This window comes from Pempheris klunzingeri, chromosome 14, assembly GCF_042242105.1.
Source record: "Pempheris klunzingeri isolate RE-2024b chromosome 14, fPemKlu1.hap1, whole genome shotgun sequence".
Lineage (NCBI taxonomy): Eukaryota > Metazoa > Chordata > Actinopteri > Acropomatiformes > Pempheridae > Pempheris > Pempheris klunzingeri.
The window spans coordinates 14,592,496-14,612,177 of record NC_092025.1 but is presented as its reverse complement, the minus strand read 5'-3'; the positions used below and the strand labels follow the sequence as shown (position 1 = coordinate 14,612,177).

At 43.1% G+C, this 19,682-nt stretch overlaps 1 protein-coding gene across 2 annotated transcripts in view; it reads right to left on the bottom strand.

Annotated features, from left to right (window-relative positions):
* smg6 (SMG6 nonsense mediated mRNA decay factor) overlaps positions 1-19,682 on the bottom strand; it is a 208,532-nt gene that overhangs the window by 1,602 nt on the left and 187,248 nt on the right. The window contains exons 1-16 of one of the 2 annotated variants that reach the window (XM_070844278.1): positions 10,788-10,878; positions 7,071-9,453; positions 6,667-6,859; positions 6,222-6,332; positions 5,888-5,994; positions 5,357-5,435; positions 5,067-5,177; positions 4,293-4,508; positions 2,890-2,951; positions 2,611-2,756; positions 2,205-2,318; positions 1,783-1,960; positions 1,395-1,614; positions 1,023-1,202; positions 650-817; positions 12-156 (exon numbers count right to left, since the gene is read on the bottom strand). In XM_070844278.1, coding sequence (XP_070700379.1) covers positions 12-156; positions 650-817; positions 1,023-1,202; positions 1,395-1,614; positions 1,783-1,960; positions 2,205-2,318; positions 2,611-2,756; positions 2,890-2,951; positions 4,293-4,508; positions 5,067-5,177; positions 5,357-5,435; positions 5,888-5,994; positions 6,222-6,332; positions 6,667-6,859; positions 7,071-9,453; positions 10,788-10,878 — 4,504 coding nt within the window. Of the gene's footprint in view, positions 1-11; positions 157-649; positions 818-1,022; positions 1,203-1,394; positions 1,615-1,782; positions 1,961-2,204; positions 2,319-2,610; positions 2,757-2,889; positions 2,952-4,292; positions 4,509-5,066; positions 5,178-5,356; positions 5,436-5,887; positions 5,995-6,221; positions 6,333-6,666; positions 6,860-7,070; positions 9,454-10,787; positions 10,879-19,682 lie in introns of those variants that run through there. The other variant, XM_070844280.1, reaches the window with a different exon arrangement.

The window sequence follows — 19,682 nt, the reverse complement described above, 5'->3', positions numbered from 1 at the left end:
TTCAGTCTTACCGATGAGTGGCACAACTATTATGTATGTTCCACATTGAAGGAGTTTCTTCAGCCCTCCCAAGTGATCAATGAAGCCATTTGTATCTGGGACTAAAAAGAGAGGCCTCACTTCCAGCTCCAGCTGCCCGCGTGTCTGCAGCACCGCCTGGAACACACACATCAAATCTGATGTTAAACTCAACTCTGCTGCAACATGGTACAACTGTATACACCTGCCCCACTCAGTTCATTCTTACTGTGCTGTCTCAAGACATAAGCACGAGCAGACAGAAACAAATTATTTCAGCATCACCTGGGATGCTTTTGCCATTCACACAATAGGATCGGATCATTACAACACCAGCCCATACAGGTTTTCCTCATAAATCAAAAGGTGTAACTTTTGCTTCATATTATTTCATATAACAATGTTATTATAAAATGCATTATGAGGTAAATCTATAAAGTTTTTTTTTGGTTGAAAATCCATCAGCAACTGATTATGGTTATTATTAAAACCTGAAATTAACCATAGTTTTTTCTTAATTCATTTTTCATTATTTTACCTATAAAGTATCACACATACAAATGCCCATTACAGTTTAATTCTAGATTTCAATATTTACTGATAGGGATGTATATATATATGCCTATTTTACCTGTATTTTATCCCTGCGCTTCTGTTGCTGTGCCAGTTTGTTGGCAAGGGCGTGGCGTCGCGCCTTCAACTGTCTGATGTCATTCTCACTATCTCCCACCTCGTCGGCGTCCTCCTCTCCTTCCGATGCAGAGATGGAGGACTCTGCCTCCACTATGACATCATCAGCCTGCCAAACAGACACAGAGGAGGATAAGAATTTAGCTTCCACTTTTGTTAAAACCACTACTGTTAACAGCCTCTGCTGAGCTGCAAGGAAAGGTTCTTTTTTGTGTAGATTTTTTCAAAGAAAGATGTGCATTCAGAGACAAAAACAATGGAGGGAGCTGTGTGAAAGGAAGTTATTACAGTGAAAGTAAGAGAAAGGCAGTCACCTCTTTCTCTGTTAAAGAATCCTGCCTGCTCCTTGTATCCGCTGAGTGGTTAGGTGGAGGAGAAGTTGCCACAGAGATGTATTTGCCTCCCTTGAAGGCCAACAGAGGCTCTTCCTGTCCACATAAAGCCTCCAGAAAGTACTTCAGCACTGTGACTCTCTTACAATCTGCTGCTATTGCCTGAGGAATGAGGACGAAGGCATATGTGCATGAGAACAGGAAAGATACGATTAGTGTTGCATGTAAAATCTGGCACTCTGAAGGTGACAGAAGAATAATATGTAGCATACTGAGTAATTCAATGGGAGTGAAGGTATGTACCAGGGCTGCAGTGCTACAATATTGTGAAATAAACCTTTGTTTTGCACTCACCATGTCGGTGTGTCTGTCTGTGTAACAGGGCTCCTGTGGTGCAGCCAGCAGTGGTACAAAGCCAGCAAGTAGCCTGTCCTCCTTCAACTGCAGCACAGTCAACTCCTCATCTCCCTCGCTTTCATCGGTGTCGACTTTGTACAGTGGTACTTCCTCGTGGTCCACACGTGCCAGCACGTTACACAGGTCAGCCAGGCACTGCCACACATCAGGGCGGCAACTTGATAGAGAGGAAAAGCCACAAGTGATGATGATGAATGAATAATTTAAAGAAGTACTGTCTGAAGAGAGATGCTGTGTGTGGTTTGAGTAAAAGTACCAGTAGAGACAATTAGCAGAAACAACAGATTACAGTTACTGCAGGTAAACACAGGTTTAAAGGACTCACTCTACTATACTGCAAGGTGGGGGGTTCCACAGGTCTGGGTGTCCCAACATCCAGTCAGACCAGACCTTGATGCTTGGCAGTAGTTCTCTAAGGTCCAGTGGGAAAACAGAGACCCTCACCATACCCTCCAGCTGCTCCCCTTTACCCTCTTCCTGTCCATCTGCCATGGGGACTGGATCTTAAAGGGAGGGCAAGTTTTTAAAATACAACACTTAATAGTAAACAAAATTAAAACAAAGCACAGCGTAAAGTCTCATTATGTGCAAAACAGAAGCAATAACACCATAAAAAGAACTGTTCTTGTCTTTTAACTGTTCATCTGATATTGATGAAAGATACTAACCCTGATACTAATTATTCATTAATGTGAACATAGAGCCGCAACTTCTATAAATGCTGCTGATACAATACAGTGTGTGTACCTGCAGGAGTATGTCTGAGCAGCTCTGTGCAGCGCTGCACCAGGAGTGCAAACATGGCGAGACCCAGGGCAGTGCTTTGCTCTTGTAAAACAGACCGCACCTCTCCTTCTTCACCTGGCAAACAGAGACAAGAATCTGAAACAACACTCAACACTATTACTGATGTGTGTTCATTTTATAAATGTGGTCAAATTGGAGAAAACAAATGCGTGCTCAATTGCTTAATAAAGAACTGGCATGAAAGAAGTTAGGCAATAAGATAAGTCAAAAAAATAAAATAAGTTTGTCCCTTGCCATGTATTTGTATTAATTTAGCAAATAAACACAGTGCATTAAAGCTTTGGAGCAATATTTGTTGTGTGATGATAATTATGGTGTGTGTGTGTGCGTGTGTGCAGAGCATTACCTCTGCTGTGGGCATTGTGTATAGTAAACATGTTAATGGTGATGATCTGCAGCATGTGTGTGCTGCCCAATAGGGAGGGGCCATGCTGAAGCAGCGTCCTAAACTCCTGCAGAACACGGCTCGCCACTCCCGGGAAGGACTCCATGCTATGTGAAAGACAGACATTCAGAAAAACAGACAAAAAGGCACCAACAAAAATCCGTTTTTCAGATTAAATTTGTATTCAAAACTCATTCGGTCCATTAACTTAAGAGCTGGAGTACATGAGACATCACTCACCCCACTTTAGTGAAGAGCTTTCCATGTGCATGCAGGAAACTCAGAATGAATCTCTTATTTAGCTGGAGAAAAAAAAAAAGAGAAGGCCAAAAGAAGAAAAGCATTATTAATCCTTGGGCAACCGTTTTATTTAGCTACAAACCCTACAGCACAGCACATGACAAGGAAACACGTCTTCATCCAGTGACAAAGCACAAGGAGAGGTTTTGGAGCTGATGTCACCATTTAAACCCAGAGTTTGAATAATAGGGGTGGGAGGAAACGGCCTGAAAGGCTTCTGGAGCTGGAGAGAGCAAAGAGGATACACATAACAAAAAAACAGTGAACAGGGGCAGAGTAACCTGGCGAAGGAATATATTTGTTAAAAAAACAAAAAAGCCAAAATGGAAATAGCACGAAGCTAGTTGAAGTAGTATAATTACTGCAGGTCAAAAAACTGGTACCATTTTGAAAATCCAACTGCAGTTGATACAGGAAAGTAAACCAAAAGACAGTGGTATGGAGAAATGTAGTCTTTCACTAAAAAAAAAAAAAAAAAAAAACACTCCAGACAACAATAAAGGCACTGTGTGATGTACAGTCGTGATTCAGGCCAGAGCCGCCACATCTTAAACCATAGCTCCATCACACACAAAAGCCATACGTATCTAGCTTGTAACCGAACCATCCGATACAGTTAGATGTCACCTGAGTGCCTCTTTGTGAAGTACCGGACACACACACCTACCAAGACCTAGGACCTGCCGGAGAAGGTGCATCTCCCAGCTATCTACTGTATCTGCTTCAGTGTCACTTAAGAGGCACTGACAGAAGCTGCAGCTCTAATCCATCCCATTCTCTCAAATGCCACAGTGACAAGTGACAGAATACGCAGCGAATAAATGGATAGATGGATGTCCAATTACTCAATATAAGTACTTTAGAAAATAGCCCGTTCCACTTGAATAGGTGGTGAATCACTGCAAGCAAAAATGAAAACAAACCAAAAATGGGCCAGATAACAAGAGAGGGGGCTAAAAACACATTTTATCACAGAAACAGCCGTGAAAAAAAAAAAAAAAAGATCAGTGCACAGAAATGAAGGCCAAGGAAATACTTAAAAAGTAGAAATGAAATGACAACAGAGGGAATAAATGAGAGTCAAAAGAAATGAAAGTAGAGGACATACTGAATGAGAGGAAAACTATAAGCAGAGGAAAAACTAAATTATTTTACAAAGAAGAGAGGGGAAATTAAACTCTAGAAGACAGTGTGGAATACGTCTGCAGGTAAAACCCATCAAAAATACCTGTCAGAAAATATGCCCGCTCTCTTTAAGTGCATACGTGTAAAGACTTATGATGCAGGAGGCTCGATGTTTGTGTGCAGAGAGAGCGAGAGAGAGAGAAAGAAAGGGATCTTACATCACTAGCGCTGAGACTGCCCAGCTCTCCATCCTGTTCAGAGTCTCTGCTGGATTCGCTGCCTCCTCTCTGTGAGGATGGGGTTGCGGCTTGTCCGCTGGGGCGAATCCAAATCTCCACACGTGCTCCATCTTCTCCTCTTGCTCTTCCTCTAACTGCTGGACCCCTGGAGCCTCCTTCATGCTCCTGCCTCCTCCTTCGCTCAAGCTGCTCAGCCTATAGGAGGAAAGTCTGTAAACAAGAAGCACTTGCACTTCCTAATGTCTCTGGGTAATCACCAGATTATAGCACGTGGTAGTAAAGCAGTTATGCTAATGAGGTCATAAGTTATTGAAAATTAAGTTATTGAATTGACACACTAATAAATCTTTAAAAGTCATTATATAATACATGTTAAGATTTATTTTAGCTCAAGGTTCATGAACTCAAGGTAAGTGTGCTTTGGGCAGGTATAAATGCAGTGTGAATCAAAACTGAAATAGAAATACAATTATTCAAAACAGCTCCACTGCATAGACAGTTCTGTTCTAAATAAATCTTTTGAAATTGTACTTCTGTCACACTGTTTCTGCTCCAACCAATGATAAACATCCACTAACATTACTGCTAACAAACAGCAATGGCTCATCTTCAAGGTCCTGACTAATTTTCTGTGAGTGAATCCAAGTCAAAGCTATGCACTTTTGTTAGAACTGAGGGGACGTCTGAGGTTTTGGGTCCAAGAAAAAAGGTCAATCATCTGGCACGAGTTAATGACAGAGGAATGTGTCTCACCTTACGCTTAGCTTCCTCAAACAGACTCATCAGGCTTTCCTTTGCAGTCAAGATGGGGTTGGAAGCTGCCAAGCTGCGCATGTAATAATACACAGCATCCAACTTCCGCTTCTGTGAGCCAAAGAGGTGGGAAGAGATTAAGAGGGGGGAGATGTCCTACAAAAGGACACAACTGAGGACATGCCGGACAATGCAATGCAAAAGAAGTCCAGACCCAGCTACTTATCTCCAATTATGTAATTACTTCTGTACATAACTTTTCAGCTAAATATAGGCAACATAGCACTTACTGTATAGACTGCCAGCAGCGCCAGCTGGTTATATGGTCGGCCATTTTTGGGGGCGATCTGCTGGGCTTTCAGGTACCAACTAAGGAAAAATGGAAAAGTGTAGTCAAGAGAAACGTTGTGGAATATTTTATATTTTAAAGTGTTCTTCTTATATCTTAAAATGATATGGTTCTGATCTAATAATCACACACACATCTAGAAAGCAATTTTCTCTATTATGGTACAAAGTTTCTTGTCTTTTGCAGGCAGCATTTCAGGTAAACAAGTCCAAGGTTAGAGGGTTATAGAAGCTGTCAGTGACTGAAACTTGTGCTGGAAATGTTCAAAAATGATAAGGTTTAAATGAAAGCCAGCTGTTGTAAAGGGTGTATATATATATAAAAAAAAAAAAAACAGGTATAAAAAGTCCCATGGTGAAAAAGCTTCCTAACTCTGTCAAAATCAAACCTTTAATGTCAACGTTTAATATAAATAAATAATAAACCTTTAATGCTCTTGCACTACCTAGTGAATACTTGAATCACAGCCTACCTGCGAGCCTTGCCGTAGTTGGCAGAGTCGCTGGCTTGCTCCCGGTAGCGCGCTATGTCTCCCTGACAAATCATGCAGCGCTGAGCACTGATAAGTGCATACTTTACCTGAAAAAGACAGAAATGCAAGAAAAACATTTAACGATTCATTATATACAAAGTTCAGTTAGGACATAATTGTAGACCTTTCACAAGCAGTTGCTGTCAGCAGCTATATTATTAGTAACGTGGTAATCAGATTCTTGACAGGCTCAACAATTTAAAGTTTTATTACTAGATAAATCTTTTACCACGTGCACACACCAACACACAGAATAAAAGAAGCATCGCTGTACCGTTTTGCGTAGTGGCCGAGCCCTGATAGCCATGCCATCCATGTAATCTTCTAACTTAAACTGGTACACCGTTTGTAACTTCTGAAGCAGCGCATCAAAGAATAGTGCTCCCTGTAAAACACAGACAATGATCACGATGGAAAAGTGACGCTTCAGTGAACATTTTTTCAATAAGTAAAGTAGTCATCTTTAATGTAAGCATGCACACATGGAAACTTTGCAGGGTTTCCTCACATTCCTCACACACTCTTAAAGAGTGACAAAATGTTATGAATTCAACATTATGAATTCAGTATTTCCAGGATTCACAGGCAGCATACAAATACATTGTGTATAATATTTAATAATATAAACTCATAAAATAAATCATACTAATTAGTGCGAACTAGTATCATAAAGCAAAGTTATAAATCCTACAGACAGATCTTCAAAGACACATACTTACCTCATCGAGCAGCGTGAGCAGCATGTTCCTGATATGAGGGGTGTTGTCACATGTGTGGTCTTTGAGCAGCTGCCGAAAACGCTCTATGACCTGGTAAAACACGTTTTTCCACAAAGCCTGATCCACGTTCTGAGAGTCTGAGAACTCGATGTCTGTCAGGATGACCTGCTCATATAGGCCCAATAGGTCAGCTCTAGAAAACACAAGGGCATAACCACACAGCGCTTTTTCAATATGCCGACAGACAGACTCACTTCTGACTTGCTTCTTAATAATAAACAATGGGTTTATTATTAATTAGCCCCAGGAAGCAAATGACAGCCAAAAAGGTAGTATAGGGTTAAAGAGTAAAACATAAAACGCACATAGAAAAATGCCGCTAACATTTTGCCCCAAATCCTCACCTGAACTGAGCCATGCGATCCAGTCCATCTGCACTCACTCTGTCCCTGGATAGCAGGTTACTGAGCTGGAGCTCCTGAGTGTCTGCAGCCCTCAGCAGCCTCCCCAGCTCCCCCCTGGCGTGTTGCTCCACCTCTTCAAAGGTCAGCCCACCTCCTGCACCTGGCTGGGAATAACCGGCTCCTCTGTAAGTCCCACAGATCTGACCCACACCAGGGCCCGGGTACATACCGTTAGTGGGAGCCATTTGGTAGGGCCCCATATGGTAAGGATATGGATAGCGCTGGCTGGTGGCAGTGCCGGGGTTATGTGGGTTGCTGGTGGGCATGGGGTAGCAGTAGGGGTTGTCAGAATTTTGGAATTTGTAGTAGGCCATGGCAGCAGCCTGCTTGGATCGAAAGTGCTCACCCTGTGGGACCGGAGGACTGCCTGCTACCTCATCGTCTGTGTCCAGGAAGTGAAGCTGTCCATATCCAGTCCCTGTCTGAAGATATACGGGCTGCTGGAGAGATGAATGCTGTGAGGATTGGGTGCTGGTGAGAGCAGGTTTCTGGTCAGGGTTGTTTGGATCCCAGAGTCGTCTCACTCCCCCTCCTCTGCCTCCCCTACTCCTGGAAGCGGCTCCTCCCCTAATTCCACCGAAAAGAAGCCTTTGCCCAACCTCAGGTGAATTAGAGATGTCTGTGCGGGCTGGAAGCACCAGGATACCCCCACCTCTACCACGAGGAACCACGCCTTGCTTGCGTTGTTGTGCCGCCCCACTATGTGACGAGGTAGCCGACTGTTTATCTAGAGAAACTCTTAGGATTCCCCGACCTCCACCTTTGTTTCCCTTTGGTCTGTTCCTTTCATCCCTCGACCTCTCTGTACTTAGCTCTTCCTCCCCACCTCTTCTTCTCCTCCTTCTATCTTCTGCTATGTCGCTCATCTCACTCCCTTCTGAAGATGATTCCCCGTTGGTTGTCCAGCTTGGTAAATGAGTCCTCCGTCCTTCCCCACTTTTAGTCACCCCCTCTTTGTTATTGTGCCGAGGCTCCAGGCGTGGCCACTTGGTACTCTCTATTTCCATTCCTCGTCCAGGACCATCCAGGCTGGTCACACTGCTGGCTGAGCTACTGCTGTAAGTTCGATTCCGTGAACGCCGAATATCTGATTTGGAATAGCGTTTTGAGGTTGGTGTTGTGATGTTTGCATTGGATTTGTTTAGATCACCTCTTTCTACATTTCTTTGTGACTTGGCGTCTTTGTCAGCATCTCTGGACCGGTTGTTGTTGTTGTTGTCACCTCTTCTGCTTTCTCTGCGATTCTCTCTGCTTTTGCTTTGGTGTGTCTCTCCTGTCTTACCAGGTTTGTTATTCCTATCTGCTTCTGTTGCTCTCCTGTCGCTCTTTCCTCCACCACCAACTTCAGCATCTCCCTTTTTGGAATCCTGATTCCTCTCTTTATCCTTCTCCCCTCCTCTTCTCCTGCGGTTCCCCTTTTCCCTCTTCTTTTCTATCTTTTCTTCATCCTCTTTTGTTCCCCCCGCTTGGCCTTTCCTTTCCATATCTGTTGTCTCCCCTCTCGTGCATTTTAACTCGTCAGCATCTTGGCCTTCACATCCCACATTACCCTTATCTTGCACACAGAGCTTTTCTACTTTGCTGGTAATTTTCTCCACTGAAGCATCAGAGGGTAATGGAGGTTTTTCTGCATCTTGGCGTCTTTGCTTTCTCTTGGTCTCACTGGATTTAGACAGTTTTACGTTTTCCTGTACGCCCTTTACTTCATTATCTTTCCCTCCCTGCTTCTGTATAGATGCCTTTTTGTTGCCCTCCCTTTCCTCTGTACACATCTGGGGTTCTGGCTCAGTTTTCTGCTCATGCTTCCTAGGGGAAGGCTTATCCTGCTCTCTTACAACTCCACAGTCCTTTCCCTGAATGCTCCTGCGGCTGCCAGGTTGATAAAATTCTCGGTCTGGTTTCCGAGCTTTCTTTGTTTGTTTAGTAACTCCAGCAGGTTCCTGGTGTTCTCTGTCACTTTCAACAAAGACTTTTACTTGATTTGCCTCTGGTTTAGCCTGTGGCTGGCTGCCCTTTCTACAGTTCTGAGTATTACTACCATCACCTCTCATCCTGTCTTCTTCCCTTTTGTTGATACCCATCCCAGTGTCTGTGCATCCATGTCTCTCTACACTTTTTCCTGTGTGACCTGTTTTCTCGCTCTGTGACGGTTGATCATGCTCATATGAATCAACACATAGGGGTTCACTTTGACCAGTTTCTCCCTCCTCTTTGTCACGGTAACGCCGTCCCTGCCCAGCTGCTGGCAGGTAACGCTGTTGATCAGGACGTTTTGCTTCACGCTTCCTTTGCTGCTTGTGTACGTGATGCTCCTGTTGCTCCTCTGCAGAAAGAGAAACACAAAGATACAAGACGTTGAAAGACAAAGTCAGTCATCAACACATTAGATAGAGGGAAGGTATTAAAGAATTAGGTCGGCACATTTTCTTGTCAACAAATCCTGTGTAAAGAACAAATTAAACAATACCTTAGTTCATCTTGCAGTATTTTCCGACTTCCCTCTGCCTGACTGTAACCCCCCAAGCCCACTGATTCCCAAAGAAGATGTAATTCTTTAAAAATGGGTCTCAAACACATAGTTGAATTAAAAAAAAAAAAAGCTCCATACTTAACTTAATCAATTCGGCATTGTAGGTTGTAGCAAACATTATTTAAACAAGAGTAAAATGTGCCTTTGTAAATACTATTTTCAGCTGGAATTGATGTATATTTGGTGCTTTAGCAAGTACTGATGGCAGAAAAAGATGTTAGATAAACTCAAAACAAATCACAGGCTTCATGTTAATTGCAAAAAGGAACATATCACCAAGTGCAATGAAGCGTCTCATTTACGTGTTTTTAATAGTTTTTGGCCAACAATGCACAGAGGAACAAGCACCATAGAGCTCTTCCTGAGGGTTTTGTTGACATTAAGAACAATTAAGAACATCACCAGACTTATCCTTTAAAAAATACATCAACTCGAGTTCTTTTCTGTTTGGTCAGTGGAGACGTAAACATTTCATATGTTCAGAATCAGTCAAAGAAGAACACAAACTTTGGCATGATCGCAAACTAATGCTACCCACAAAACATTTAACTATCCACACGCATGAAAACAACTGTTATCTGCGTCAAACAAAAACGGCCTTGAAAAAGTACACACGGGAAATGTGCAGCTACAAATAAAACTCCAGCAGGAGAAACACACATCAACTGTTTTGACCACTTTTATATATTAAGTTTTAAAATAAATACGTTTTGTTCTCTAACGTTAACTAACGTAAAACGATGACAACACTCAAGTTTATCGGTCTGATATCGTTCAACATAACGTTCAAATATATTGGACGCATTCCTTCTACTATTGTACTTAAATGATAGGGAGTAAACACAAGAAACGCAACAAATACTATTTAAAAACAGGGTTACTTTGTGACAACAGTCGCACATAATTTATGTGGTGCCGTTTTGGTTGAAGGGGGCGTTCAAAACAGACCGCGCGGGACCAAAGAATGAACAGGAAGATAGCTAGCTAGCTAGCTAACAACATTAGCTGGTTACAAACTTAGCAACTCCGCAGGCTACTTTCAAGTAACTTGGGATACTTCTTCACTTGAATCTATCGACTTTTTCGCGAATGTATTCCTTCTAAGTACATAGTTCATTTTCGCTCACCCTTCAGACAGTCAGTATTGTTGATTGAATTCGACGCTTCAGCTCGGAGTTCCGCAGCTGAGATTCGCACTCGGTCCAGTTCGTTCGCCATCTTTGCTTTCACTAAAACAAACACAACAAGTATGGCGGCCCAGCTGGGTCAAAACATATTAACCGGATGACGTTCTCAGCGAAGCCTGTCGGGTAATGTAGTGACGTTATGCTCCCCTCGTAATACAATCTCTTTATTCATTAGTTTTCAGATCATTTACTTAGGCAAAAGTCCTGCAGTAAAGTTTTTACTATTATAGATAAATTATGCAATAGTCATGTAGAGTAGGCTCTTATCACCACGCCCCCTTTAGATAGGACAACAAGCTGGTCATAGACATTTTTTCATCAGGTCTTTCAATGTTACAACTTAGCAGTGGTCCTCAGCTGCAATTACTGTATGGTTTAACATTTTGAAAGAGTAACAAAACTAGACCAACTTTAGACTAAACCTAGATAACTTAAATAAGTAACTACAATGGTCAATCAGAGTGCTCCTCTCATCCAGCCAATCAGAGAGCTTTTTTCTTTCGGCCAATCAGAATGCTTCTTTCTTCCAGCGAATTAGAGAGTCTCCTTCTTTTGGTCAATTAGAGAGCTTCTTTCTTTCGCTCGGCTACACAGACCAGGCTAAGGCAAAGATAACCTTGACTTATAGGCTATAACGTTGGCAGAGTCAGTTGTCAGGGTACGGTGCTGTTGCTAGCTAGCATACTGTTAGTAGAGCTGGACTGAAAAGTAAAATATCTCACTGGTAATTTGTTAACCTGGAGACTCAATAAGGTTAAAACAGGTGTCGGTAGGACTCCTAACCACGGTCTTTCCACCAAATCTGCTAAATACAAACATACAGTAAGTATGTTACTTGATAAAAGTTTGCACAGGCTTTATTGCTCTATATTGTAACACCTCCATTTACCTTTTAAATTAGGCTCTGTGCTTATTTTAAAATGGTTATTAAAGGTTATAATTTTGCATCATTTTTATAAACATTTTCTTATACAGATTGACTAAATGTGGCATTCTAAAATGTGTATCTAGTTATGTAATTCTGACCTACATATAACGCCTGGGGGAAGGGGGGCTTAAAGGTCCGCACATTATATAAAGAATCAGATATTCTCCATACACACACACACACACACACACAGCCTCAATTCCATATACTATCCACTAGATGTCAGAATTGATTACTTATTCTGTTTTAGCTGAACCGTCCTACTGTCCAACCCCCTGGATTGGCCCAACAGCAAACTTTCTCCCATCTACTTTAGTTTCCAGTCAAACTCTTGTATAAGAATGCGGTGCAACATCTTCTCCTCATCACATCTTTTCTCTCCTGTCTTCTACCGATGTCGGTAGACGGATTGCTTGAGGAGGTGTGGGACTGCAGGAACAAATGACAGAAACACACACAGAAAGACTGGGCTGTGCGTGTGTGTGCGTGTGTGTGTGTGTGTGTGTGTGCACGTGTGGGGAGGGGGCGTGCATGCGCATATGGGGGGTGGTGGGTGCGTGAAGAGTTCATGCAGACATCATTGGTGTGGCTGATGCTAGAGTAAACAGCTTCATTTCCCTAGCAACACCAAATTAAAGGGCCAGAGTCTCTTGTCCTTCCCATAAATCTCCCACACATGATCCTTCATCCACAGAAATACCTCCTCTTCTTCTTTTTTTTCTCCAAACACGTTCCTTCTTCATGTCACTAAATTATTCATCCAAGGTGCTTGGCTCACTTCTTTGGCATAGTAATCAAGAGTGTCTGCACAAACTTGTGTCTGCGTGTGTGTGTGTTACAGTAAGAGAAGTTACTTTAACATAACTTAGCCAATAAAGAATACCCTCAAATCATTAAGCAGACAGACAGCAGAGAGAGAAAATACAGGCAGCACGAATCTGACTAATCACACGATTTTACAGACCATGTATTTATTTATTTAATCATATGTTTTATTTATTTCAAGGTGTTTTTAATTGCGCCAGGTCTGGTTTGACTTTCATGCTATAATACTTAAGGCACCTCAAACAAAGATCAAATTAAGATGACATGTGGGTGATTATTTTTATCATTATTATCATCATCATCATCATCATCATCATCGGCATCATTATGTTCTTGTTCCTGTCATTAACTCTTTCTCTGTTTTTTTTAATTTTGTTAATACAATTAATTTTTAAACAATAGGTCACATAGTGTGTGGATGATGCAGGATGGTGTTTTGATGTAGTGCGAGCAGCGTCTCTTGACGAAGCTCTGACACACCAGGGGTTGTAGAATGTTTCGTGTCTGCAGTGGAGAGGTGTGAGAGAGGGAGGGGGGCCGCCGGAAGTGGTGGGCGTGTGTCTCCCCGTGTGCGTGAGTGTGTATATGTGTATGTGTGTGTGTGTGAGAGAGAGAGAGAGAGAGAGAGAGAGAGAGAGAGAGAGGGAGAGAGAGAGAGAGTCTGTAAGTGTACGTGCTTGTATGCCGCCGTGTGTGTGAGTGTGTGCGTGTGTGTGCAGAGTTCTGATTGTCAGTGCTGCACCACAGTGCAGGTGGAGCAATGCAGGATGATAAGAGACACAGAAGGACAGAGACGGGTAGGGAGGGAAGGAGGGAGACGGAGAGGAAGAGGAAGCGAGGGAGAGAGGTGAGGAGGCATGATGCAGGAGGAGAGGAGCGAACAGGAGGAGGAGAGACTGTGAATACAGATGAGAAAAGCGGGGGAAGCAGGGAGTTTTTGCAGGTGAATTTCTGACACCAGGGGGTTTCTCCAGTCCAATCATATCTCGATCTCTCCTGCCCCCATCTCATTTTCTCTCTCTCTCCCCCTCTCTCTCTGTCTCCCCCCACTGGGACACTGGGAGGTAGGAGGAGATGACTTTTAGAGATGACTGGAGTGGAGGAGGAGGAGGAGAACAGATGGGGGAATACAGTCAGCAGAGAAAGGTGGAGACAAGAGCGGGACATTGTGGTTGAGGATGGAGCAGAATGAAAATGCTGGGGTAGAAAAACGGGTAACATACGAAAGCGAATGAAAATGGCAGGGAGATGAAAGTGAGACGGCTGAAATGGGATCCACGTCTCAAGTAGTGAGAGAGATAGACATAAAAGAAGGCGTGTGTGTAGGAGAGACAGACAGAAAGACATAGAGAAAGAGAGATTGAGGCCAGAGGCATGTGTGACGCATATTTACTGGCACTAGATGTTTGGAATATATCCATTTCAGCTGTTTTTTTAATGTATAATTCACAAAAAGAGATTGAGGGAGTGACAGGGGAGGCATGAGCAAAAAGACAATACGAGATGGAGTACATGGAGCGATGTGTCAGTGCAGAGGAGCCAAACAGAAAATAGAGAATTTTAAACAAAGAGTGTAAAACAGATTGTAGCAGTGGAAGCCAGTGACTGCATTCCGTGACCTCATTCAATAAAAGATTCATTAAAGAAGTTAATCAAAAGCAAAATCTACACTGACATTACCCCCCCCCCCCCCCCCCCCCCCCCTCCCCCGACTATGCTGTCCTCAGGAAACACCACTTATTAACCCCTTAATATAAAGTTTCCCCTTATTTCTCCTTGAGTAGCTTTCAGGTTGTTAAAATTATCTTATTCCACACTATCTGCCAGTGTCTTCATTGGAAGCTGAGTAAAATATTCAAAATGTTTTTTAATGGCGAAATTTTTCCATCAAATACTAATATCCCAGTTTTGTGAATTTGAACAATGCTGGGCTGCAGACAAGAATGCTGTAATCAAGAGAAGCCTCTAGTATTATGGTGCCTTTACCTGGAGTCAAATAAACTGGAACAAACTATTCTACAGACTTTTGACTGTTATGTTATAAATGACTGTATAAATGAATGTTTTTGAATCCATCTATCCACGACTGCACAACATGTGTTTATCACGACATGCAGGTCAGGGAGCTTTAAGGAATCAACTCTTGAGATAATTCATGGAAACTCCTGCCTCAATGTCACCATAGGCTAGATATATACGTAAATATACATGATATTAGGGCATGTCGTGGGCTTTGGCACACAAACACGGAGACAAATGCTGCTTGAAATATTCCTGGTGATCTGCACTGAACAATTTTCAGTGCAGATCACTATCCCAATGATCCCTATCTGAACTCGTGCAAACACAGATGCACTCACTCACTCTAACACCAACACCTCCCTCCAAGACATGCGCACATGCACAAATGACTGCCCACGCAGTACATGTACACACACACACACACACACGCACACACACACACACACACACACACACACACATGCACACATACAGCTGGCATTGCACGTTAATTACATTCAGCATATGACTTTGGCATAATGTTGTGAAGTTTTGTGTGAGTCACTGTTGGAGTTTCAGCAGATGAGAAGAGACGACATATGACTTTGTGAAAGGACGGCCCATCTACGCATCCTTTGCCACAGATGCTCTGTAAAAGTAATGAAATCATGCTAATAATCTTGTCATGCCATCTCAGGTAACTTGATTTTGCTGGAGCCGTTTAATTGGCCCCAGTGACTGAGGAACACATGTCACTGAGGAAGTACATGCGCCGTTACACACATGTTTCGCCCTCCCCCTTCATCACAGGGCATTAAAGCACACACACACGCACATATGCACAAATACACACACAGACATACACACATTCAAAGTTTCTGAGGAGATATGGGTTCACAATATCTGTTCTTGCTCAGACGTGCGTGTGTGTGTGTGTGTGTGTGTGTGGGTGGATATGGAGTTGCTGCTGTGCGTGAGTGTGGGTTTGCGATCTCACAAATCTTGTAGGCAAGAAGAGCACAGAGACAGTGGAGGGACCGACGTGGGGGCGAGAGGGGTTTCACTAATGTACACCCACTCTTTCCAAACCTCCATCTCACTCTGACACACACCACCACCACACATGCACACACATACAAATACACATTCCTCCTCCTCCTCAGCGCTCCTTTGACAGAATCCTCATTACGGGCACGTTTGGCAGCACAGTCTTCCTCCTCCTCCTCCTCCTCCTCCTCCTCCTCCTCCTCTCACTCCCCGTCTCCATCCCTCCGCTCCTCTCTCCCTCCCTATCTTTTTCATTTGCTCATTCTCTCCTGCCCTGCTCATTGCGTTCGAGCCAGCTTGGCAATCAAAGGGAGAGAAAACACAAATGAGAGCGGAGGGGTGGGGGGGAGAGAGAGGAGGCTCACTGGGATTTCAGTATGAGTCAGAATGGGAGAAGGGGAGGTGGGAAGGCAAGGTAGGCGGCTGTGAGGAGAGAGAAGAGCGTATGGGAGGGATGAGTTTTTTTTTTTTTTTCTCTCTTATCTGACTGCATTCTCTGTTTGGAATACAGATGAGGAGATAAAAAGAGAGCCAACAACTGGGCATGACAGACAGATAAGAGATTTGAACAGGAAATAATCTCCATGTTGATTCACAGTCAATCTTTGAGATACAAGTTGAATGTTGAAGATGAGTTCAAGGCGGACGGCCCGTGTGCTGATCTGAAGGAAATGGTTAATGTTTACAAACTGAATACATAATCCAGAATCATCACGGTGGGATTAAGAATGTTGAAAAGATCAGATGATACTGTACATGATATTGTATCAGCCTCTCTGCTTCCTGTGTGTGTGTGTGTGTGTGTGTTCATGGCACTTTGGGGCCAATAATAAGAGGGAGTGTAAGATTAAGGAGGGAGTAAGTGGGGAACTACTTCATTCACACTATTACAGTCATTCATCTCCCCCCTGCTTGCATATTCATGTGGGGTGTAGTATGAGGAAATTGGATTGTGTATGCTTGTGTACACACAATGCTCAGCCTCCACCTCACGTCAGCACATTCATGCTGCTGTTGGGTTGCAGTCGGTGGAGATTCTTCAGTTTTGGGGCCCAAGGATGAGAGATTCCTCTTCCGCAATGATTTCTAATGCGAGTTTACTGTAAAAGAGGAAGAAAAATAGAACACAAATTTGGGGGTTTGGGTGTCACTGAGTTGTGTGACAATTCATACGAAGGAAACAAACTCCCTAAATGGTTGGAACTATCCATAGAAGATCATGTGTCTTAATGTTGTCTGTCTTATGATACAGACAAAAAACAATTGAAGAGAGAGAGAGAGGTCTGACATGCAGCAAAAGTGTCCGGAGAGAAACAAACAGGGGACATTACATTTATATAATATGCACCTACAGCACTAAGTCACCATGATGCCCCATGTGTTTAACTTGAAATTATTTTCCATCCAGAATCTTCTAGAAACACAGACAACTTCCTCCACATGCAGTTAGTTGTGCGTTTCCACTAATATTTCATTGAAGACAAACCATGTGGTCTCCAGCTTTTGACTGAGAAACGACTCCTCTTTTATTTGATTATAAAGTTTCCCGAAATCATAAAATGTCCCCACTCCTCAGGAATATAAAGAATATTCTCAAGGTTTAGCTTTTGATCATATCAGGTGATCCTCCACTGTGAATGTAACACTCTCAGGTGTCATCACATGTCTTAACTTCGATCCCGTGGCAACAGGTGATGGTATATGGGGGGGATGATCTCTGGTGTTGGATATGAAAAGCCTCCTTCATCTTTTCCCAGCCATCCATTGACACCTGGTCGATGACTTTGACTCCTGAGCGACTTCTATTCACTGAAGAAATGCCACGGGATGAAGCTGAAACGTCTGAGGAAAAACAAAGTGAATGAACAGAGACTACTGGATTTTTACCTGGTGTCTTGGAGATCGGGAAACTCTGGATTCTTTGGTTTTGGAGTCCTGGCAGTGTCGTCACAGGTGGAGGTTGCCAAATTCAAGTGACCTCACTACCCTTGAGAAACAGAGAAAGGGAGAGGAAGGATTAGCAACGAGGGAGGGCGAGCTCAAACAGCACACCATCACTACAGCCTATCTCCCTGCTGTTCAGCTCAATGAGTCCATTCAATCTAACTATGAGAATTTGATTTTAGGGTGTGTCTTCCTTTTAAGAGTGTCCACTGGGTTCCATTATGAATGAAATAAAGGGGCTATTCATTTGAACACATTTTATATTACACCTAGAATGAAAAGAGATTTTATTCTACATTTGCTGGTGTAGACCTTCACCTGTGACATTTGGCCACATTTAAATGATAAAGCATCAAAGGTGAGGCACTGACAGAAAGCTTTCCTCCAGACTGCAGCGCCCACCTTTAAAACGAAGCTGCTTTGGCTTGGACTTTAGTTTAAACTGGGAGTTGAATTATAATTCAAGAGACTTTTCTTTTGAATTTCACAGTGATTAAGAGGGACATCAAAAGGAGGCCTGTGGAGGTGGAGGGAGACAGACCATACTCCACACCTGGCCTACACTCCTGTGTTTGGAGGAGTGCAGGGGCATTTAAGTTTATCCTCAACTTCCACTCTTGTGTGGCGTGACTCTGCTTTCTCAACTCTGGAGAACATCCTTTTAAAAAAAACATCCAAAAAAAAAACAAATGGGAGCTGAAGTCCCGCGTCCAAACTGCGTCTAATTTACAGGAGTCTCTCACTGCTCACGCCTACGCATGTCTGACACACTTCTTTACGCACCAGGGTCTCCCCCAAATCTCCCCGAATGTGTGTCGGGATGGATTTACGCACGACTGGTGTACCCTCTCCTCTGACGGGATGGATACATTTTTTTTATTTCTTTTCATTACATCAATATGCATATACATATTTGAAAAAAAACAAGAAAAAAAACATGAGTGCACTGCAGCAAACATTTTCAGTCACTCTAAGCAGGCAGCTGCAGTGAATCATCGCCCTGATCTTAACATCACGATTTGCTCGTCGCTATGACCACTTGGTAAAAACCATTGAACATATTCGACGATAAGTGTCAGCTTTAAATGCTCGTTTTCAGCTATTGGTCTCTTTGCATATGCTCCAAACAAATACACTGCGTAGAGAGAGAGAGAGAGAGAGAGAGAGAGAGAGAGGTGGAGCTGTAGGATTGTTTTGTATTGTCTGACTGATTTTAAACGCACCAAACGATAGTTGTTGATGTCTCAGAGCGTCCACGTGAACTTGAACATAATATCATCGGCGCAGCAACAGATAAACCCTGTGACAGGAGAAATTACAGCATGTCCTGCGAGTCTTCTTGGCGAAAAATAAACAATGAGAATCTGTCATGCTTCCCTAACAGCACATAATTATGTAATAAATAGGCTATTATAAGAATATTGGGAGATGGAAATACGGTACAGCTCACTAATGAGCACCTCAGAGACTCTAAATGTCTTTATATTACAGGATCTTTTTTTTTTTCCCCTCGCCGCCGCTTCTAATATTTGACATCTCAGTTTTAGGAGCGCACAGACAACAAACATGCTATTTTCATCCTCCTGTTTAAAGACCTGCACAGTGATTCAGGCTATACTTTTTCTCCCCTTTATAAATAGCTGCACTCCGTTCAATGACGTGGGATACGCACGTACATGTGTAGGTGAATCTTTGAATGAGCTCTCCTTCCCCCCCCCCCCTTCCTCCGTCCCTCCCTCCCTCCCCCTTCTCCTCCGTCCCCCCCTCTACTAGTTACTACGGGATCTCTATAAAAAGCCTACGGTTGATGGGAGAGCCCGGTCTGTATGGGAAGCGACTTTGGAGAAGAGGGACGACAGCGTCTGCGTGCGAAGACAGCGTGGCACAGATTTGCGCTGACAGTTCCATCTTGATGAAGACAGCGAGTTTAGAGATAGGACAGACATATTTCTACAGCAGGGAGCCGCAGCCATGGCAGCACGGGGAACTTTGGCTGAGGTAAGTTCAATTCCTATTTCTACAGACCAGAATTTGTGCTTTGAGGGTGAGGGGAAAAAAAATCACCTCTGATATGGGTGAAGTGTAACTTT